Below are 24,451 nucleotides of genomic sequence, written 5' to 3'. Positions count from 1 at the left end.
ATTATACAATAACTAGTCGCGGACCCGTGCGTTGCGCGTGATAATTATTTTTATGGTGGTTTTATTAATTTTTTTTTTACAATTTAAACTAATCTAATAATGAGTAATGCATTTTGAAATTATATTTTTATTTATTATAGGAACAATCATATATGTAACATAGGAACAATCTAAAACACCAAAAAAATGTAAACTAAAAAAAATTAATAAAACTTAACAATGATTAATTGAACCAATATTATGATAAAATTTTGTTTTTGATAATCTATTAAGGTTATTTTCTTTGTAGAAATTTAATTCCGGCCACCCAAAACATATTATCAAATAAACAATTATTGTATATATACAAATTTTAACTTTTGCAATTTGTCACATATCCAATTATTTTCGTTTGGCTAACCTTTGCTTTTCATTAAATGAATGGCATTATAGAGTACTTCTAATGCAACTATTAAAAGTACTTTGTCCACCACAAAGGATTAGAAAATAAACAAAAATTAGTAAAGTCTCATAGTTTGACATCCTAATTGAGCACTATAAAAATCATGCTATGTAAGAAAATAAATACCAAATTATCCAAATCATGCTATGTAATAGAATAATATTATATTTTTATACGCTATATTTAATTCTTTAGATCGCAGTAAGATAACATTTAACAATCAAATAGAATAAAAAATAAAATAAAAAAACAACAACAACAATTTAAAAAACAAAACCAAATCGCATTAATCCAAAATAGAGTTTTAAAGAATATAAAAAATTATCAACCTAAAGTAGACATGCAATAAAAATAAAAAAAATCCACCAAAAAATTTAGAGAGAGAGAGAGAGAGAGAGAGAGAGAGAGAGAGTACCTTTTTTTTGTGAGGAAAAACTATGCATAGAATAGAAGAGATAGTGACAAATTTATAGTAAGAGGGTGTGAATAAGAAGAGACAAAAATAAAAGGAAGATGAAGGGAAAAAGAAAGAATGATATTAATGTAGAAGGTAGTGGGGAGATGAAAAGGTAAGGGAGGGAGAAAGATTGAAGAAGTAGTGGGAATATGAAATGGTAAGGGAGAGATAGAAAGGTTGGAGAAATGTAAATATTAAAAAAATAAATGTTAAAAACAATTATAGGAAAATTGAAAAAAAAAACTAAAGCTTGAAAGGCTTTAACGTTTTTTTTATTTTATTTTATTTTATTTTTATTTTTTCTTTTAAGCTGAAAAAGCTCACACAAAATCCTAAAACTGAACTGAAAAGGTTTTGGGTTGGACTTGATAGTGGAACTAAATAAATAAGAGGTGGGTTAGATTAATTATATAGATTTACTATATGGTGATAGTGGAAGTAAATAAATAAGTAGTGAGCTAGATTTATTATAGGGTGATAGTAGAAGTAAATAAATAAGTAGTGGACTGTATTTATAAGGCTAAAAATTGTAAAAATCATTTTAAAATTGTAGGAAAAATTATATATATATTTTAAAAATGACGTGGTAGCTGATGTGGCGTAACATGAGAGCAGCAGCATTAAACGCTCCGCTTCAGCTTTTAGTAATATATAGACAAGTGAAAACGACTACAAGACATAGGTGCGTTTCATTGTTTACAAAGTTGTTTAACTATACTCATTGCGACTTTATCTGAGGCCCTTTTAAAAAATAGAATGGAAAATTGGAAATTACACTCCTGAAGTTTGGGGCCGACTGGATTTTATACCCCCAAAGTTTCAAAAACTTGATTTTACACCCTAAAGTTTGATTCCGTTAGCAATTCACCCCCCACGGTTAGTTTCTACTGTTAAGTGACACATCATCATGCTGATGTATTTTATTTTTGTCAAATCAGGCACAAACTATGTCATTTTAGTGATTACTAAATGAAGATCTGGCATAAATCAAAACTACATCGTTTAAGGCATAAACTTAAAACAAAAATCTCTAGCCTAAACGATAGGCTAAATTCTAAAATCTAAAAACAAAGAACACGAAGAACTCACACCTCCCTAGCCCCAACCCCACGAACCCAAACCTCCCTAACCCAAACCCCTCGGCTCAGACTGAACTCAGATAGACCATCGGCTCACATCGTGAACCCAGGCGGCGGCAGTGACAGTGGCGGCCACACCGATAGTGAGCTGCTCCTCTCTTTCTCTCTTTTCGAATTTGGCTTTGTGTAATATTAATTCCTACTTCCCAACATTAAATCGTGGCATCATACCAATACAACAATAAATTAAAACCATTGGAAAAACGAAATTGAAAAATATTTACTTCATTTCGTGGTCACTGCCAGTGAGGTGTGTAAATATTCAGTCATATTTGTGTTGATTTTTTCAATGACATTTTGGGCTGTGGTTTTGAAGTTTTTCATGTTGGCTGTTAAGATTGAATTCCTATTATTTGGGAAGATGCTATTTGTTTATATGGGTGGTAAATTATCTGAAATTTAGAACTTTCTGTGATAGTTTATAGTTATGCACGGTAGATGTTTGTCAAAATGTTTGTGCCACTCTGTAGTGATAACTGTACAGTCAAAGCAATATTATTTGCTTTGGTTTTATTGCAAAATTAACTTGAAGAAAGAAAGAAAATTGAGTTTAATTTTATCTTCACTGCTAAATGATATCTTCGAAACATCATAAATCCAAAAAAAAAAAAAAAAAAATGAACTAGAATAATTATTATTTGTGCAGAATATTGGTACCCTTTTAATAGCTCCAGTTGACAACAAGTCTTGTAAACTACAGGAATAAAGTTAAGGGATCAACTATTATGCACTTGGTAAACTTATAGTTATAGAGTCTTAGGATCACATTATTTATTCATTGCATTCTAACTACATACCAACACTTTTCTTATTGAAATTTCTGTTGGCATTGCATGGAAAATGTAGACAACCCCTACTTTAAGTCTTGCTTCATTTTTTTATTGCCAAAGTATTTTTGTTTTGTCATAGTTAGACAATGTATCTTCCACCCAAAGGAAGACATTTGGCTTAGCCCTTTCAATCATTCTCACATTGAGACTGCCTTAAGTCCTTGATAAGCTTGATCAGATTTTGAGGTATGGATTCATCTTTGTATTTTACACATTATTTGCAAATGAATATTGGGTAACCTTTGATTAAGTCTTGCAATTGTGCCTTTTGATTTATACAGTGTATGTATGCATGACTGTAATATTGAGCGAAAACAATGACTTATCTGAGGAAGAGTCCAAGTTGGATCTCTAATACTTAATTGAACTTGTTATCCAAATTCTCAGCTGTCATTTTAGAATCAACTTCTATTCTTTGTTCTTATTTCTCTCTTTTGTGATGCCAGTGGTGAAAATATGAGCTCCAGCAGGTGCCATGGGGAAGGCACCATTCCGAGTAAAGAGTTAAGAAGAAGACAGGTCAACATTTTGGGGATAAGCCTGAAAGTGATGAATTCAGATGAATAAACATGAATTCAGAAGGCAGGTGAACATTTTGGGGATATGCCTGAAAGTGCTGAAACTATCAGATCAATTATTCCAACCAAATCAACCAGTTGTCACTAGAGACCTCAATCAGAGAGAACCTTCAAACATGTGCTGCCCTTCATGGAGAATCTTTTAATTCTGCCATTAGTAAAATGCATCCAGCAGAATTAGAACAATTGAAGAACGAATTGAAGATGCTGTAGCTGCTGCAACACTTGGTATAATCTCTTATCAGTTGGTTCCCTCATGTCCAGGACCCTTCAAATTTTCCATTGTTCCATAGATTGAGAAGATATTAAAAGGTTGATGTTGAATGCATGAGCTCTTGAAGTTGTTCTGTGTTCCCCAGTGATAACTGAAATTAGATGTGAGCCAATGAAAGATTCAGGATCAGGTGTATATGTGCCTCTTATCTCTTGCAAATTGACAATCTTGAAATGGGAAGGAGTGAAATTGTAGAAATAGCAGCTTCTCTGAGGGAACCCAAATTGTAAAAGTTGGTTTGTTGTTGTGGTAGTCATTTTAGTTTGTTTAGTGAAAGCATCTCCAATGAAAGAACTTATTGTATTTAGAATAGGTGAATTCTAGTTTAGTCATTGTGAAAGATTGTAGTGACAATTGTTTTGAAATTGTAGTTAGTTTCTTATCTTGTTTAATGTAATGACAATTGTAATGACCACTCTTTTTAATATGTTGTAATGGAAATTGAAATGCATTTTTTGCAATGAAAATTGACGCTTGGTTTTGTCTTTTTTTGGAATATTGTTTATTATAATTGAAATAGTCATTTATAAATGCAAATTGCAATTACATTAGACCTGCAGGCAGTTAGGTATATATGCAATTCTTTAAATCTTTACCAGCCGAAAATGTCTTAATCAGACATAAACATCACATAAGATAAATAAAACAGTGACTGATAATGTTTGTCAAACCAAAGGTCCTACCTAAGACCAACACAAAATAGGTTACTTTTGTCCATTAACTCCATCAAATAAGCTTATGGACAGCTTTACAAAACAGTAACCAAAAAAGGTTCTAACAATCAAATGTCCTAACATATAAAAGGTCCTACAAACTAGCACTGCCGCTGACCCTCATCCTTTTCCAGTTCTATTTTCAACTTTTCCTCCAGCAACAGTTCCATTTCCTTTTCCATATCTACCAACTTCACTGCTTCCAGCAACACTTGTTTGGGTTAAGACCTGTAATAATTGATATATTGGATCATATGGTAAGCATGAACAAATACTAGCAATATGCAAATAATAAGCACAAGGCAATTACTATAGTTGATTGGCTTCAAGCAACACTTGATGGGTGATGATCCTCTTCCACTCTTAAGCCCTTAAACTCATTATCACCTCCTGTTCTCCTAACCTACAACAAGTTCAAATAATAATTATTCTAGTTCAATTTTTTTTTTTTTTTTTTTTTTTGGTTCCAAGATATCATTCAGCAATGAAGATAAAATTAAACTCAATAAAAACCAAAGAAAATAATATTGCTTTGACTGTATAGTTATCAATACAGGCTGGCACAAACATTTTCACAAACACCTACCGTGCATAGCTATAAACTATCACAGAAAGTCCCAAATTTCAGAAAATTTACCACCCATATAANTGGTTCCAAGATATCATTCAGCAATGAAGATAAAATTAAACTCAATAAAAACCAAAGAAAATAATATTGCTTTGACTGTATAGTTATCAATACAGGCTGGCACAAACATTTTCACAAACACCTACCGTGCATAGCTATAAACTATCACAGAAAGTCCCAAATTTCAGATAATTTACCACCCATATAAACAAATAACATCTTCCCAAATAATAGGAATTCAATCTTAACAGCCAACATGAAAAGCTTCAAAACCACAGCCCAAAATGTCATTGAAAAAACCAACACAAATATGACTATATATTTACACACCTCACTGGCAGTGACCACGAAATGAAGCAAATGTTTTTCAATTTTGTTTTTCCAATGGTTTAAATTTACTATTGTATTGGTGTGATGCCACGTTTTATTGTTGGGAAGTAGGAATTAAGACTACACAAACCAAATCCGAAAAGAAAGAAAGAGAAGAGCAGCTCACTATCGATGTGGCCACCACCGTCACTGCTGCCACCTGGGTTCTTCGCCGCTGCCCCCTGGGTTCACGAGGTGAGTTGATGCCTTGATGGTCTATCTGGGTTCAGTCTGAGCCAAGGGGTTTGGGCTAGGGAGGTGTGAGTTCTTCGTGTTCTTTGTTTTTAGATTTTAGAATTTAGCTTGAAACTGTGTCGTCTAGGCCAGAGGTTTTTGTTTTAAGTTTATGCCTAAAACGACATAATTTTGATGTATGCCAGCTCTTTTTTTGGTATCATAAAAACGATGTAGTTTTGTTGTTGATTTGGCAAATGTAAAATATATCAGCATGATGATGTGTCACTTAACAGCAAAAACTAACAATGAAGGGTGAATTGCTAACGGAACCAAACTTCAGGATGTAAAATCAAGTTTATGAAATTTTGGGATGTAAAATCCAGTCAACTCCAAAACTTCAAGGGTGTAATTTACAATTCACTCAAAATAAAAAAAAAAGAAGACCTTCCAATTTATGAAAGATTATTTAAAAAGACCTTACAAAACGTAACTAAATAGAAGGTGGCAAGCACTAGCACAGATCTGTTTGATTTAAAAGCACATATCAACCAAACTTTTGTGCCTTGATTGGCAAGGAACACAAAAAACAGTCATCTCACCGTTACAAGAATTTGAGCAGATTGCAGCAAACTTATGACTTCTAAAACAATGAATATCTCTAAGAATTAAGAACCTCACATGTCTTGACTTTATAAAAAAAAAAAATAGTTCTTGGACCTCCCTCTAGCAACCACGCAGGTCTTGACTCTTGTCTTACAATTTGATGGGGTGTCCAATATCTTCTTCTGAGCTTATTAGACCTCTATGAATGCCCTCTTTCTCTGCAATAATGATGAAAAATTTTAGAACCCCAAACTAATTTTCTACACATAACAGTATTCAAAATCAAACTTCTTCTCCTCCAGTATTTGATATCCATTCCACAAGCATTAAGGGATGTAAAAAATCATGAATAAAAATTTACCTCTACATCATACCCATGCTTTTATGCCTACATCAATCAGCATCTCTACCCCTACGCTAAAAACAAAATACCCAGACACCATTCCACAAGTAACTGCCATTTCAACTTTTCCACCATCTGCTACAAGGTACTGCTAAGCTATATATGGAGAGAGGGCAGTACTGCTCAATCCCATTTAGCCTCTCCTGTAGGGGACACGTATGATACAAAGTACCAATCGGCCAGCAAGGTATTGGCACTAAACATTGAACATCAAGATTCCCTTAACTTTGGTTATGTATAGAAATTCAAATTCTACATGGAAGAAAGGCATGGCAATCTATATCAAGGTTAGTTATATTTGACCATGGGAATAAAATTTTTCCCTTGAACGGTAGTATAAAACGATAAAGGACCCCTTGCGACTGGTTCTATCACTCTCTTCTATCTGATATGTGTATCCATCAATAATAAACATAAGAATATACATTCATGTCAGTCATCAACAATAACAATTTTAAAGGACAATATATAATGGAATAAAGATGATATCTACTTTATTCTTGGAATATAAGAATAAACAATGCAATTTTTGTATAATTAGGTAATATCTCATAAAATTTTCTCTCACTTTGAGCAAAGAGCCCTCCTCTTCATTTCACACAAATGGGAGGGAAAAGTTCAAAAACTTCAAAAAGAAAATTTAAAAATATGATATACCAAGATCAAGTACATTATAATCCTCACCAAGTCCTCCTAGGGAAACAAAATTAAATACAAAAAGGGGGAGGCATAACATATTACAACAATCTTAAATACTTTACAATCTTCCTCCCATGTATAGGTCAAAATAAAAAAAGAAAAACATGAAACACCAAAATTAAATACATCATAATCCTTTCAAAAAAAAAAAAAAAAATCAACCAAAATGGTAAACATTACTTTGCCATCACGATGCCAAATGAAGGTCATAGACAAGATTACCCAAAGAAATTTGAAATGGGTTTTTGTGTTAGAACTTAGAATTGGATGAAATTGAAAGATCCACACCACCATCCAGCAATAAATCAGCTAAGAAACTTGTTTGAACTGCCAAAATCAGATTCTTTACTTTCATTTTTTTTCCTTGATACCTGAAACATTAAAATCAAAGACTCAAATAGACGTCATGCCATTAAATAAGGCAAACCCATCATGGTCCCATTAATAAATAGTTGATCCATGATATTCCTTTAAAAAAATAAATGTGCAAAGGATCAAGAGAAGATAAATAGCCCATATAGTATTCGAAAGACAGGCTAGAAAGATCATCTGAATGATGATGACAAAATCGGTCATTTATGAGGATCAATTACAATTATCACCATCTAAACAAGAATTACGAAAAAGTTAAGAGCCATTCAAATGCAATAACTGTAATCAAAATTATAAAGCATGTGTTGCTTACAACTTCTGTTGCACAATCAAATGCTAATTCTTGGTGTGTACTTTTGCTTTGCTTTTAAAGCAGTCACAAATGCATCTGTATTAGGTAGCCTTATGCACCATATCTCAACATGAAAACACCTGAACCAACCATATTGATTCAACTAGTGACTAGGAATCAACCCCTCCTGTGGGAATTCATTGAGCGTTTTAAAATAATACTAGGATGTACAAAGCACTTAAACTACAGCCCCACCCCTGCCACCCAATATAAAAATAAGAACATGATTATTCAAAACAATCTTCTTTTCTCAAAACCAGACAAATGGTTTTAAACATATCTTTGAATGAATTGGCTTAAAAGCATTCCTATTAAATAACTTTAAAGAAGACACCCAATGATCATTTACGCAATATATATGTAACATGTTTCTTGAACCCCACTATCTATATATTTATTGAAGTTCAAAGAATGAAGCTTACAATTAAATGTCAGAAAGTTTAGTTTGACACTGTGACATAAACATAAACATTTTTTCTTTACTGAAAAATAATACAAAAAGAACTACACATCCATGCCAATGCATTGGATGACAGCGGCAGATGCAGACCAATTGCCCATTTCCCCCCAAAATACTGACTGAAGAAACAGCCCCCAACATGAGTATCCAATTACACCATATCTGAAGGAATTATCGCTTATTTTTTCATCTTCAATCACACCTCATGTATTACACATACAACTGTATGAACCATCCAACAATAGTTATATTTTCCAAATTCTCTACCGATTTTACAACATCATATAGATATATCACGCAAAGAATGAGAGGAATCCATACCTTCAAGATCTGATCATGTGCTGCCATGGAAACTGCTGAAAAGTACATTAGGTGGTTTAATAGGAGTGTCCACTTCACAGTTCACATGTGTTTGTTGCATCCCTACAAATAGTAAAAAGGTAAGCACTACGACTTAGGACTTCAAAACCTAGCATTAACACTTATTCTTTCATATGCTATTTTATTTCAATGTATCCAAATAGCCCAAAGATTGCTGAGAGAATACAGTGAAGAGATTGCACCGGCCTTATGCTTTATACACTCTTTCCAGCCAAGTAGCAACACAATTATGACTTGACTTTGACTCAAGTACCTTCTAATGGGGAGTGGTGATCTGAACCATGTTACACAAGTTAAGTAATAGGTAATAAATAGGTGATCCAGGCATTCTTCTTCTATAGCACGTGAAGGGCAAGAAGCATCAGTGATGAGATTCCTATTTTGCCATCTCCCTAAATCACTAGTAGTCTAGTAGACAATCATTTTGTAGTTTCCAAAGGAAATAAGGAATTTAAATGGAAGTTCAAGCTTCCACAGAACAGCCCACAGCTGAGAGCCATATCTCTGAGTTCTGCTCTTCCATCTGAGTATTAACTATGGAGAAGTGAGGCTCTCTTGACTATACAAAGACACGACTGATCATGGGGCCAAATCAGTTTATCTGTAGTGACAACAGCATGACTCAAAACTAGTTTGAGAATTTAATTTAAGTTTTAGAGAATCGTTTTTAAGTACAAAAACTTAAGGGCTAAATATGTTTAATCAGTAGGTACGGTTGTTATCTCAACAATGACAAAGTTGTGGCATTGACATCATCATTAATTCAAATATTCCTAATTAATAAACAAACAAATAAAAACATGTGCTTAAATAATTCCTCAACGTCAACCAATAAATTATGAATAATATGAAGAAGTGAGCCCCACTCTCAAGGCAGGTTCTGCAGAAGAAAAGGCTTCTAGGGCCATAGCTTATTGCAAATTTTAATTTACATTTCTCCTGGTAACCAACTCAATGCATCCTTTTCTAATGTATTTATCTTTCAATAAATTTATGAACAATCTAAGTAATATTATTCAGTGAATCAGTAAAAGCAAAGAAACATCTATGACAATTAACAATATTAAAATTTAAAAACCCAGGGGAAAAGAAAAAGTAAATAAGTAATCAAACAAAAATATTTTTGTAGAAATTAAAAACTAAATCTTAGCAATTGGCTTGATGAGTGGCATAGGTCAGCTAAGCAAACAGGTTGAATATCCTGAAGAAGCATTTCATCGAACAGTTGTGTGCTTGACTTGAATTTTAATTTCAAAGAATCAGCAAGCATACTCATTATTTGGTAAAATTGAAGTTTAGAAAAAGAAATTATGCACCAGAAGCAGCCAAATAAGATGAATAAAAGACAAATATTATAATAATTGAAAATCAAATTTCAAGGTAAAAAGGGATCTGAGGCCTACCAATTACTTCAATAGCAACAAGGCATCATCTGCATCGAAAAAGAAATAAAGAATAAATGCTTCTTGTATAAATAATAATTGCATAGCTCAACAGTTTGATTTTGCAATTATTTATTTGAAACACAGTATATACTTGAGCTATAATCCTATGAATAAGCCTTTAAATTTAGAGAAATAGAAAGAGGCAAACCTTCTCTTCAAAGTTGGATCAAGATGTTTTTGTCTTCTTTGATGGTGGATACAGATTGGTGTTGGTATCATAATCCTTCCAAAACAAAAAATCAACCAACATGGTAAGCATTACTTTGCCATCAGGATGCCAAATGAAGGTCATAGACAGGATTACCCAAAGAAATCAGAAATGATTTTTTGTGTTAGAACTGGATGAAATTGAAAGATCCACACCACCAATCCAGCTATAAATCAGCTAAGAAACTTGTTTGAACTGCTAAAATCAGATTCTTTACTTCCATTTTTTTTCCTTGATACCTGAAACATTAAAATCAAAGACTCAAATAGATTCCATGCCATTAAATAAGGCAAACCCATCATGGTCCCATTAATAAATAGTTGATCCACGATATTCCCTTAAAAAAAAATGTGTAAAGGATCAAGAGAAGATAAATGGCCTATATAGAATTTGAAATACAAGCTAGAAAGATCATCTGAATGATGATGAGAAAATCGGTCATTTATGAGGATCAATTACAATTTCCACCATCTAAACAAGAATTACGAAAAAGTTAAGAGCCATTCAAATGCAATAAACTGTAATCCAAATTATAAAGCACGTGTTGCTTACAACTTCTATTGCACAATCAAATGCTAATTCTTGGTGTGTACTTTTGCTTTGCTTTTAAAGCAGTCACAAATGCATCTGTATTAGGTAGCCTTAAGCACCATATCTCAACATGAGAACACCTGAGCCAGCCATATTGATTCAACTAGTGGCTAGGAATCAACCCCTCCTATGGGAATTCATTGAGCGTTTTATACAGCCAAAAGAATACTAGGTTGTACAAATCATTTAAACGATTATTGAAGAAAATCTTCTTTTCTCAAAACTAGACAAATGGTTTTAAACATATCTTTGAATGAATTGGCTTAGAAGCATTCCTATTAAATAACTTTTAAAGAAGACACCCAAGGATCATTTACGCAATATAACCTGTGTCTTGAACCCACTATCTATATATTTATTAAAGTTCAAAGATTGAAGCTTACAATTAAATGCCAGAAAGTTTAGTTTGACATGGTGACAAAAACATAATCATTTTTTCTTTATTGAAAAATAATACAAAAACAACTATAGTCCACGCAAACGCATTGGATGATAGGGGCAGATGCAAACCAATATGATTGAAGCACTACGATAATCTCAAGAAATTGCCCATTTCCCCCAAAATACTGACTGAAGAAACGGCCCCCAACATGGGTATCCAATAACAACATATCTCGTGGAATCATCCCTTATTTTTTTTCATCTTCAACCACACCTCATGTATTACACATACAACTATATGAACCATCCAACAATAATTATATTTACCAAATTCTCTACAGGTTTTACAACATCATATAGACATATCACGAAAAGAGAGAGAGAAATTCATACCATCAACATCTGATCATGTGCTATACTGCCAAGAAACTGCTGAGAAGTACATTAGGTGTTTTAACAGGAGCGTCCACTTCCCATGTGTTTGCTGCTTCCCTACAAATAGTATAAAGGTGAGCACTATGACTTAGGGCTTCAAAATATATCATTAACACTTATTCTTTCATGCGCTATTTTATTTCAATATATCCAAATAGCCCAAAGATTGTTGAAAGAATATAGTGAAGTGATTGCACCAGCCTTATGCTTTATACACTCTTTCCAGCCAAGTAGCAACACAATTATGACTTTGACTTTGACTCAAATACCTTCTAATGGTGAGTGGTGATCTAAACCACGTTGCACAAGTTAAGTTATAGGTAATAAATTGGTGATCTAGGCATATCTCTTTTATAGCAAATGAAGGGCAAGAAGCATCAGTGATTTCTGATGAGATTCATATTTGCTAACTCCCTAATCACTGGAAAACAATCATTTTGTAGTTTCCAAAGGAAATAAGGAATTTAAATGGAAGTTCAAGCTTGCACAGGGCAGCCCACATCTGAGAGCCATATCTCTGAGTTCTGCTCTTCCATCTGAGCATTAACTATGGAGAAGCAAGTCCTTTGACTGTATAAAGACATGACCAATCATGGGACCAAATAAGTTTATTTGTACTTCCAAATCAGTTACTGATTGTCTTGTTTTTCAATGGCAACAACATGACTGGAAACTACTTTGAGAATTTAATTTAAGCTTTAGAGAATCATTTTTAAGAAGAAAAATTTAAGAGATAAAGATGTTTTATCAATAGGTACAGTTGTTATCTCAACAATGACAAAGTTAAGGCGTTGATATCATCATTAATTCAAATATTCCTAATTAACAAAGAAAGAAATAAGCAAACAAGAACATGTTCTTAAATAATTCCTCAACATCAACCAATCAAATATGAATAATATGAAGAAGTAAGCCCCATTCTCAAGGCAGGTTCTGCAAAAGAAAAGGCTTCTGGGGCCATAGCTTTATGCAAACTTTAATTTACATTTCTCTTGGTAATCAGTTCAATGCATCCTTGTCCAATGTCATTTATCTTTCAATAAATTTATGAACAATCTAAGTTATATTATTCAGTGAATCAACAAAAGCAAAGAAACATCTATGACAGTTAACAATATTAAAATTTAAAAACCCAAGAGAAAAGCATAACTAAATAAGTAATCCAACAGAAATATTTTTGTAGAAATTTAAAATAAAACCTTAACAATTGGCTTGATGTTGCATAGGTCATCTAAGCAAACAGGTTCAATATCCTGAAGAAGCATTTCATCGAACAGTTGTGTGCTTGACTTGAATTTTAGTTTCGAACAATCGGCAAGCATGCTCATTATTTGGTAAAACTGTAGATTAGAAAATCTTACAGGAAGAAATTATGCACCAGAAGTAGACAAAAAGACAAATATTATAATAAATGAAAATCAAATTGCAAGGTGAAAGGGGATCTTAGGCCTACCAATTACTTCAATAGCAACAAGGCATCATCTGCATTGAAAAAGAAATAAAGAAATTAAATGCTTCTTGTATAAATAATAATTACATAGCCCAACAGTCTGATTTTGCAATTATTTACTTGAAACACAATATATACTTGAGCTATAATCCTATGAAGAAGCCTTTAAATTTAGAGAAATAGAAAGAGGCAAACCTTCTCTTCAAAGTTGGATTAAGATGGTGGAGAAGGATTGGTCTTGGTATCATCATTGAAAAGGTATTGGGGATTGAAGATGAACCCTAATCACGAAACCCATTGGTAATTCGCCGTCTCCAGGGTTTGGAGCTTGGTTTCCAGAGTCGGTATCGGATTCGAAGCCATCCAAAGCGGGATAGGCAGTGTTTTTGGGGACGTCTAGCATGGGTTGGTCGATGGTTTCTTCTTCGCAGTCGGCGTCGGATTCCAACACGGCCTGAATCTTCTTCCCCATTGTTGAAAGCACATTGATCCATAGATGAGGCAGGAGATATATTGGGTTTCTGAGGACAACAGATGCATTCTACATAAATCCTCATCCTTATAGAAAAGTTTGGATTAACCTTAACCTCAATGTGATTCTCTTCAGATGGATTTGATATATTCACTTCCCAATACATTAACCATACATGGTCATAATTACTATTCCTCCACCACTCCAATCTTGTGGTTAGTTTTTCACCATTGATAAAAATGTGAACTTCCCACTCCGACCCTATATCGTTGGCCACATCCTTCGATGGAAAAGCAATACAAACAACCAAATTTGAAAATTTGGGACTGACCAAGAATGATACGGAATTTCCAACACTTTGATGATGGTTGACTTTGAGCCACTTTGGAATCTCAGTTACTGGTAGTATAAGATAATTCCCAATATGAGGCCATTCAGAATCAAAGCTTGGTGCAGCTTTAGCGACTGTATTTGGTAGAATCCCTAGAATTTCTCCAAACTACAAGAAATTGAAGTTTAACATAAATTGTTTCTTTATAACTTAAAAACTTCAGAGAGAGAGAGAGAGAGAGAGAGAGAGAGAGATACCTGATTCAATAATCTGCTTGATGATTGTGTATCCAGCCGATCGCAGTCTCGTGCATTCACAGTTCTTATAGATTGTGGAAGTCTCGGAATTTCCCGAAGCTTTTTGCAATCTTCAATTTTAAGACGTAGTAATCTAGGAAATCTACTAATACTTTCCGGGATGGTAACAATACCAGTAGAAGCAAGAGACAAATCTGTCAATACTGGGAAGTAATCAGGCTGCATCCAAGAATCTAATTCAACTTTAATCGGATGGTAGCTAAGATCCAGTTCTGTCAAGCACAGAAACCCAGTAGGTCCCGACACCAGTCTCAATTTGGCAGAAGGAATATCTTCTTCCTCCCGCATTTGTGATTTATTGGCCCCAACTAGAAAATTCATAAGCTTACAGCCAGTTAGGGATAACGTGTCAAGTCTAGTCAGATACAACAGTGATGAAGGCAATTCTCTAATCCCACAACGAGCCATCAAATTCAAGTACTTTAGACAATTCATTTCTGGATGAATATCGGGGAACTTCTCAAGCCTTAAGCAACCATATAGTCGAAAATATTCAAGAGATTTCAACATGAGCATACTTGGAAGAATTTGAAGTTGTGAACAGCCATCAAGATTCCATACTCTAAGCTTCTCAAGAAATCCAATGGACTCGTGAACCTCAATTAAATTTTTACAACCGTTAAGATCCAGTTTCTCTAAGTTTGGGCAGCACAAGTTAGGTAATTTTGTAATGAATTCACAAGATCTTAGACTGATATTTTTAAAATTTTCATACAGGAACCCCTATGAAAAATTTAAAAAAAGAAAAAAAAAAAAAAAAAAATTTATCTTCAATAGCTTTTAAAAATAACATTTAAAGAAATTAAAATTTATAAATACTAATACTTATACCTGCTTGAATACATTCTCCAGTATAATGTTAGACCCGGACATCTTGAGTACAACAAGTTGTCGTGGAAGGCAACATTTGGAAGATAAGGATAGAGGAAATTCACACCATTCAAGAAACCTTAACTCATCTGGGAGATATTCAAGTGCTTCACCAATATGTACATTGCCTACAAGAAATTTCAGATTTTTCATCCTCTTGAAAACTTTAGCTTTCAATGACACCTTTGTTCGTTCAGGTGAGAGCAACATTATGCTTCGAATTTTATTTGATCCCTGCTTAAGACAAAAAATTAGTCACACTTCATAATAGAATTCGACAAAAGTATAAAGATTTTGAAACTTTAAACAAAACATATATTGAGAAAATTATATTTTGTTCAATATTGTAAAGGGAAAATCCAATGAAGAAATATTTTGAAAAAATGGAGAAGGAAAGAATGTATACCATATTTCCAATTAGTAATTTATGAGCATCCTCATAACTCCATATCCTACTACGTTGTTGAAGCTCTTCTGATTCTTGCTGGACAATTTCTCTACCCATTTGTTGTACCAAGTCATGCATTGACAAAGAGTAATACCGTGTCACAAAGTCATATTTCAAGTTTACGAGACACTTATCAATAAGTTTTCCAATACCATAGTCTGGATATAACTTGCAAGAATCTAATATATTTGCAACATCATCCTTGTTGTAACCCTTAAAAAAACATGCAATATCAAGAAAAATTTCCTTTTCAAATTTTTCCAATCCATCATAACTTATTTTGAGTATTTTTTGAATATCTTTATGTGGAATGTTTTTATACTTTTCCAATGCACTTTTCCATTCACGTATATTTTTTCCACACAAATCAGAACCAATTATTTCTAAAACTAATGGTAGGCCATTGGCATAACATATAATCTGTTTTGCAAGTTCTGAATAATCTTCCCCATATTTACTTGCTTGGAAGGCATGCCGGTTGAAAAGTTCAACAGCTTCACATTGACTCAATTTTGTAACCTCATATATTCGAGGATCTCTTCCCAAAGTGGTTAGTACATGTTTGTCTCTTGTTGTTATAATTACTCTACTTCCAGAAGCAAACCAGTTACATTCTCCAAGCAAATTTTCTACCTCTTTTGAGTCTTTCACATCATCAAGAATTAAAAGAACTTTTTTACTACAAAATCTTTTCTTTATCAAATTGATACCTTCAAATACATTATGCACCTTCAAATCTTTAACTCGTAAGATCTTAGAAAGAAGTGTCTCTTGTAGTTTGGTTATGCCACCAATTATTTTTGACATTTCTCTAACATTCTCTAAAAAACAGCTTCCTTCAAAACGGTGAGCAATTCTATTATAAACAGCTTTCGAGATTGTAGTCTTACCTATTCCCCCAATACCACAAATTCCTACCATGCAAACATCATTTGACTCCATATCTAAAAGAAATTCTATGGCCTCCGCTCGAATATCTATTCCAACTGGATGTTTAGCAACAAATAATGGCTCACGATTTGATTTAGTCCTTGATATCTCTTTTATAACTCTTTGGATAAACTCATATTCAAATTCAGTGTAACTGCACAGCATAGAGCATAAGAAAGATATAATGAGTTGGATTAGTTGTAAATATAAATATGAAGATGAACTAAATTCAATATGTCTAGTTTTGTTCTTTGCAATTAACATATTGCTATTCAAATTAAATGGCATTGAAATTCAAAAGATTAGGAAATATCATTAATTTTGGCACATTATTCTCCTTCTTTTGGCTAGAAAATTTGATCTAGGCTTTTAGCAAATGGTTGGATAGAAACTCCCTTTTAGTGATGAGGATTGAGGAGACCCACTTACTGGAAACTCATTTCTAATACTTGAACAAAATAAGACTAAGAAATTTTGTAAAAAATTGTCTAAAAATTAAATGGGAGAAACTCTTGAATTGTAACATTCTTGAATTGTAACATTAACATTAAATTATTTTATTTCTACAATTTAATAGTAGAATATATGGTAAATAATTTTTTTTAAGGTATACTTTCAAAATTGGACTTTTAGTGGTCACAAAACCATTTAAAAGTTTCTAACTAATGAAAGAAGAAGAGTTGTCAGAATTATTTTTATTTTTTGAAAGAAAAGTTGTCTGAATATATAACATCATGTGAATTAAAATTATTCTATTTCTAGAATCTATCTATCTATACGTAATATATAATATAAAATTTGGGTCCCTACAATTGGTGGATACACATGATAGTGACACATGTCTCTTTGACAATGCAAAAAACAATGACACATATCATCTTTTGTAACTTCCTCCATCTATTATATATGATACTATTGATTAACCAATGCGATGCACGGAAAAAGTTTTAAGTTTTAAATTTATACATTCAAATGTCATATGAAATTATATTCTATATTACAAATATAAATGCTCTATCTGTTTGAATTGCCACGTGTTAGATTTTTTTTTTTTCATTTTTAATTGTTTGAATATATAGCATCATGTGAATTAAAATTATTCTATTTCTAGCATCTATCTATTTGTACATAATACATGATATAAAATTTGGGTCCCTACAATTGGTAGATACACATAACAGTGACACGTATCTCTTTAACAATGCATAAAACAATGACACATATCATCTTTTGTAACTTCCTCCATCTATTATAAATGATACTAGTGATTAACCAATGTGATTCACGGAAAATTTTTAAGTTTTAAATTTATACATTCAAATGTCTTATGAATATATATATATATATATATATATGATAAATAACGGAATTGTATCAAAATGAAGCCTAGGTACACGGGGTGAACAAGTAAAACAGTACATCAAACACAAAAATTACAAAGATCAAGCATTTCTAAAAAATTAGAACAAGGGAAAAGATTAAAGGAAGAACTCCACTCTAGCAAGGTATGAAGAAGAAGAGATTTAAGATCTGAAGTACACCGCTCCTTCCCTTCGAAACATCTTGAGTTCCTCTATCCGTTTGAATTGCCATGTGTTAGATTTTTTTTTCATTTTTAACTTTGTCTATTTTATAAGGAAAGTCAAGTGAATACATGGCCAGTTGTGTTTGTTGGAACAAAAAATGGAAAAAAAAAAAAAAAAGAGTTAGTTAGAGGATTTATATTCCAATGTTGCATGCATAACTGCTTGGATTGCATTTGTCTCGTACATCCCAAAGGAAAATAAAATAATTCTAATATTTATAATAACAAATTGACATTTAAATAGCAGGTTTTACAGCCAATATAAGTTGATTTGTTTTCCATTTTTTTTTTTAATTTAGTTCAAGCTCTTAAGAAGATAGTCCATAAAAGATATACAACACTCCAATAATACTAAAGAGTATCATAAAATACTTAGATATGCAAATATTTAAGCAATTGTACCGAAAATCACTACTTTATCTGTGACTACCAAATACCCATTTTAGGACCTTATGTTAAGTATATCACCATAGGTTCTTTATCGGTGACTATCAAATACCTATTACAGGAGCACATGTGCTAAGTATTTCACCTTAGCTTACCAAGAAAGCTAAGAGAAGCAAGAAATCTGATGGAGGGTTTTGAGACTGGGATGCAACAATAACAAAATTGCAAGCTGTAACACTAAAGATTTTGAGACTACTATGATATCAATATTGCTCTACAAATATTTATAAATCCACCATTTTGTCCAAAATAAAAAGAAACACCAAAGTTTTTTTTTTTTATTTTAACAAATTTAAGTCAGTTAACAATGAGAAATTCAACAACAATGATGGCCAAATAAAGCAGCTCTAACAATCAAAAGTTAGTTAACAATTACACAAGTCAATACATTGGATAATGAGAGAAAGAAAACAACAGAAACAATTTACAAATACTGGATGCAAGAATTAAAAAAGAAAAAGAAAAAAAAGATTAGATCATCATATTGCTGACTTAACTTCAAAATTCTATGAAAAACACAATCCATGTCTTCTCAAAATGGTGATTGTAATTTTGTGGAGAACAATCACTACCAAACCAAAATGGTTTGTTGTGGATGATGGGGTGGATTGTATTTAGAATGTTCATGGGTAGAATGTAGATACAACATTGAAAAGCTTAAATGAATAATTAATGTGTGAGAGAAAAAGAGAGATAAAGTTGTGAAAAATTGAAAATTGGGATGGAAACAATATAATTAGTGGTGGATAAGATAAAGAGGTATAAAAGGCATCTTTGGGTTGGAGATTTGAGGGCAACAGTTTTGTTTTATTTATTATTTTTTATTTGTAGTGTTAACAATAGTTTAGTTGAGGAAGAGAAAGTGAACCGTAATGGAAGCGAATTTAAAGAAAAGGTGCAACCGAAATCATAAAAGAAAAGCAAGACTAATAGTCTGTACTAAAGCACAAAAAAACTCACAGCCTATTCATCACAAATGCATAAGGCTTCCTGTAATTATATTATAGGACAGATAATTGTAATTTGTAAATAATGATATACTCCTTTTAAAGTTTGTATTCATTAAGGCAATTAATAGGTCATCTTAAAAATTAAAAGGTAAAACTAAAAGCAATTTGAAGAGGGGTGTCATATTGGTGGAATTTTTGGTGCTCATTTTAGGATTTTTTTTTTAGTGCTTATATTGATTAATGGCTGTCACCCCTTAATTACAAGCAAACTGCTAAAAGGTCTGAATAGCTTTTTAGGCAAAAGACGTTATCCTTTAGAAGAGAAGCAAAAAGACCTCAATAGTGATGACCAATTTCTGGTGCTGAAAGGAAGTGTACTTAGTGATGAATTATTGGTATAAGCCATCACGACCATAGTAATGGGTTAATGGGGTGGGAACTGGGAACAGTAAGTGCAAATGCCAAAGTTTGGCAAGAAAGGAAGGTGCATGTGATAATAATTATACTTTCTCAAAAACTAATAAAATATGATAGAAACAATACTTTCATAATTTATTAGCAGTCATTAACAAAACCATTAAAAGCTTATAACCAATAATATAACAACACGGAGTTGTCATAATTGATAAGATTATCCAAGTTAAAATTGTTCTAATTCTACTATTGACCTTTATAGCTTAACTACATTAGTTAGTATTTAGAATATAAAGAAATTATTTAGTCCTCTTGGAAGACCTCATCAACAATACCTAGTGATCTTCTCATCTAATAGTATTATGCCATATGATAATTTATTGACTAAGATCCTAGGCATCAACCCAGTTTTAAAAAAAAAAAAAACCTTCCCATTCACCTTCATCGTCCCTACCCTCTCACTCCACTACCACCACCATCACCCCCATCTTCAATGCCGGCAATGATAACATAATTTATAAATAGAGAAACAATAAAAGTATGTAACTAATAAAAGCACACCAGAATAGTCATTAATTAAATACATACCCATCATTGTAAGGAAATCCAGACAAATTAGCTGCTTCAGTTAAAGTTTTCCTCCACCTCTGAACCTTTTCTCTGTCATCTTTGAATTTTTCTTCATGTTTAGCTAGTGCAATCCCAAACTCTCCATCTTGTTTACGTATTTCTGATGGGTTCACTTTGTAAAAAATTGGTAGAACCAATTGGCCATTACTCCTACACTCAAAAATCTTGACAAGTTCATCCAAGCACCAAGTAGAAGATGCAAAATTTTTAGAAAATACAACAATCGAAATCATTGATGATTCAATGGCTTTAAGAAGTTCCATTGAAATTTCTTCTCCCCTCTGAAGGTCATTATCGATGAAGGTGTTAATACCCTTGTCACACAAAGCCTTATATAAATGGCTTGTAAAATTATTACGAGTATCTTCACCTCGAAAACTCAAGAAGACATCATAGTGCCATCGGTGGGCAGAAGAAGAAGAAGAAGAGGCTCCTTCCTCGGTCAAGACAACCATTGATATGATCTGTTGACTGAAGATTGAAAAGATGAAAAAAGAAGAGCAGAAGGTAAGAAGGATCAAAGATGTGACGAAATTAACTGGAATGATAAGAGATGAATGAAAGCTTGTAATTCGAGTGGAGATTCACGGATGAGTTGTGGGCACTAAAGTTGAAAGGTTTTGAGTACGTACGTTTGATTGGGAAATTTGACGAAAGAATGATGATTTACAACAAATGTACTAGAATTGAATCTCAGAGAGAAAAAAAATCAAACTAGAAATATGGAATTGATAGGTAAAAAGAGAAGTAGTGCTCACTACGATATGAAATAAGAAATGGGTCTAGATGCTTGTGAATCGGTGTTAGCAGCGGAGATTGGTGCTTGTGGGTCGACGGGAATGGGTCTAAATGCTTGTGGATCGGTGCTGGCGCTGGAGATCGGTGCTTGTGGGTCGACGGAGACCGTGCTTGTGGGTTTTGATTCTTGTGGGGGAGATTGGTGCTGGTGGATAAATTATTTGACCATGAGAGGAAAAGGAAGATTGGTGCTGGTGGAGATTGGTGCTGGTGGAGACCGTGCTTGTGGGTTTTGATTCTTGTGGTGGATAAATTATTTACCACTCTTGCTATTGCTATCAATGGAATGTTGTTGTCCAAACCTGCTGTTAATGGAATTTGCTCATTTTTTTTATAATAATATAGTGGCTATAAGGAGTGACCCATGACTATAGAGTGTGAGTTGACTCATGACTTAATAGAATGCGTCTTGCAATTTTCAGAGAGAGAGAGAAAGTGGGAATTTTCTTTTTATTTTTGACAATGCGCATTCATACACAAACATCTTTATCACTGCAGATTAGGCAGGGTAGGTAGAAAATGATAGGAAAAGTTAAAAAAAATATATATTATTTTAATTAAAAAGTGTGAATAATAAATAAATTGACGTGGCTATTTAGAAAAAACTAACTTTTTGTGTAAAATAAACGGAGCCTTTGAAAGATTTCTATCTTCTTAACTCGGTCCTTGACCTTTAAAAATAAAAAAAGTGAGTACTCTTTTTGGGAAAAACTTTTTTAATTTCTTTTGCTTTTGCTGAATTTTTTATTGTTTCTTACTACATAACTTCTTGTACGTAAAAGTATACTTCTCGTGAAGGTTGAAAAACGATAAACAGGGATTGCTGTCAAAGACTGAAAGTGAGAAACTACGCACATAAAAGATTAAAATAATCTTAAATAAAACGCAATGCGCTCAAAGTCAAACACAAAGAATCAACTTTAACTTTTTATTATGATTATTATTATTATTATTATTTTAAAACAGTGTTATAATAAACAATATTTTCATAACAATTTTACAATAAAATCTAAACGATAAATCATTACTGATTTCTATTTAGAATTCATAAGTTATATCACTTTTTTATTTACCATTAATAGCTTGACATTTAATTTTTATTATTAAATTATTGTGAAAATTATTCTTCATTTTATTAAAGAAAAATGCTAATGCTATAAATTATTTTATAAACTTTTTTACAAACTACAAGTAGTTATTATTATATAAAAATATGATATTAGTAGCATGCCCAAATGGGAACCCGTAAGAATTTATCACAATCTCACATCAATAGTTTACAAAAATGTTGTAAAATTGTTTGTGCATTTAGCATTACTCTTTATTAAATTGTGAAACTCACAAAAAGTTTTTTTTTTTTTAAGAAAGTTTCAACCTATGGCGTCCACTCCTAATGATAGCTCTTTATCATCAAATCAAGACACCAATCAGTTTTTTGTATAGGCCGAGATTGAACCCTAAATCTCTTATACAACTATCAGAGACTTTACCAGTTGAGCTAACTGGAACCCACCACAAAAAGTCAAACACAAAAGCTACCACACCAATCAGTTTTTTATATAGGCCGAGATTGAACCCTAGATCTCTTATACAACTATCAGAGACTTTACCAGTTGAGCTAACTGGAACCCACCACAAAAAGTCAAACACAAAAGCTACCACAACCTATTGCCATGCTTCATCCCCTCACTAGTACACCACAATAAAAACTGTAAGTGAGTAACTGAGTATGTATGCATGTATTTATATATATATATATATATATACACACATGCACACACTGTATTTATATGATAAATATTTTCGTATTTTTTACACAAACTTTTAAAAAATAAACGTTTAATACCCATACTATACATGAATTATTTATTTTTCCGTTTCCGTATTTTTATGCTGAATTTTTTATACACACTTTTATTGAAAGATACCAAATTATACACATTTGTATGTTTACCATAATATTTGCATACCGTATTTTACTAACTATAGACTTAACCCTCAAGTTGATGAAATGTTATTTATTTATTATTTATAATTCTACTTTGTGTTGATACGTTTTGTGTTGTATTTTTTAAGTCTCCATCACAACTCCCCCTTTTCCCTCTTATAATTTATGTCGATTTTAGTTTGGATTAATATTTAGTTATTTTGAAAGTGGAGATTTGAATTTATATTCAAATTAAATATACATGGTTATATATTTATATGTACCTATAAATTGTGTGAGTAATAAATTATTATATTGTCTATCTTCAATGCCTTTAGTTTAATTTTAATTTTGGATAAGATAATATTATTATTTTGGGGTGAGTTTTGATTATCATGATAATCTCCTTAAGAGAAGAAGAAATTTGTATAATATATTTGAAACTTAGAAAGTTTAGTTCTAAAAAAAACAAATTAGGAAAACTTAACGCACTATAATAGTAGTTAAAAGAATATGGACCACCTTTAAAAAAAATCAATCAAACGCACCCAAATATAAAATAATAGAATGTTATATTTGTAGAAATATAGCAATGAAAAAGACTTAAAGAAAGTGTTTCATTTTTAGAGGGAACAAATTTTCTTCAACAAATTTCAGAGAAAAAATTAGACATTATACCATTATCACAAAATAATTATATATTTCCACCTATTGTATGGGTCTGTAATGGTTCTATGAGTAGTCTACAAAAAATCTTAAGGCAATAGATAAAGTCTCATGCCATAACATCAAAACATATTTTATCTCCAAAAAAAGGCATGTAACACCCAAAATAGTAAAGAAAAAAAGTTTACCTTCAATTAGTTTGAAGGAAAATTCTTTCAACTCAATACATGGTGTTTAATAAAATCATCAACGTATAATGTTAGTCATAGGACAAAATTT

At 32.3% G+C, this 24,451-nt stretch overlaps 1 protein-coding gene and 2 long non-coding RNA genes across 15 annotated transcripts; 1 reads left to right on the top strand and 2 right to left on the bottom strand.

Annotated features, from left to right (window-relative positions):
* Positions 1 to 1,902: 1,902 nt before the first annotated feature.
* LOC112012887 (uncharacterized) lies at positions 1,903 to 4,187 on the top strand. The gene is made up of 2 exons (XR_002883040.2): positions 1,903 to 2,121; positions 3,315 to 4,187. It is a non-coding gene; the product is annotated as an uncharacterized LOC112012887 (long non-coding RNA).
* Positions 4,188 to 4,317: 130 nt separating this feature from the next.
* Positions 4,318 to 5,778, bottom strand: LOC112012884 (uncharacterized). Its single transcript, XR_002883034.2, has 3 exons — positions 5,558 to 5,778; positions 4,744 to 4,836; positions 4,318 to 4,661 (listed from the first exon to the last, which is right to left on the bottom strand). It is a non-coding gene; the product is annotated as an uncharacterized LOC112012884 (long non-coding RNA).
* A 1,461-nt stretch (positions 5,779 to 7,239) lies between these two features.
* Positions 7,240 to 21,996, bottom strand: LOC112012886 (disease resistance protein Roq1-like). Of its 13 annotated transcripts, none has more exons than XM_065760305.1 (13): positions 20,740 to 21,996; positions 15,784 to 16,909; positions 15,339 to 15,611; positions 14,448 to 15,230; positions 13,583 to 14,358; positions 13,391 to 13,419; positions 13,137 to 13,277; positions 11,896 to 11,994; positions 10,627 to 10,769; positions 10,471 to 10,545; positions 10,281 to 10,309; positions 8,818 to 8,919; positions 7,240 to 7,683 (listed from the first exon to the last, which is right to left on the bottom strand). In XM_065760305.1, the coding sequence occupies exons 1-5, from the start codon at positions 21,234 to 21,236 to the stop codon at positions 13,669 to 13,671; spliced, it is 3,369 nt and encodes a 1,122-aa protein (XP_065616377.1). In that variant the 5' UTR covers positions 21,237 to 21,996; the 3' UTR covers positions 7,240 to 7,683; positions 8,818 to 8,919; positions 10,281 to 10,309; positions 10,471 to 10,545; positions 10,627 to 10,769; positions 11,896 to 11,994; positions 13,137 to 13,277; positions 13,391 to 13,419; positions 13,583 to 13,668. The 13 variants fall into 13 exon arrangements, with proteins under 13 accessions (XP_065616377.1, XP_065616378.1, XP_065616379.1 ...); XM_065760306.1 differs by having other exon boundaries at positions 13,137 to 13,260; XM_065760307.1 differs by having other exon boundaries at positions 13,137 to 13,419; positions 20,740 to 21,252; positions 21,540 to 21,996.
* Positions 21,997 to 24,451: the final 2,455 nt, after the last annotated feature.

The sequence above is a fragment of the Quercus suber genome, unplaced genomic scaffold (genome assembly GCF_002906115.3).
Source record: "Quercus suber isolate HL8 unplaced genomic scaffold, Cork oak 2.0 scaffold_362, whole genome shotgun sequence".
NCBI lineage: Eukaryota > Viridiplantae > Streptophyta > Magnoliopsida > Fagales > Fagaceae > Quercus > Quercus suber.
This window is presented reverse-complemented; position numbering and strand designations above follow the sequence as displayed.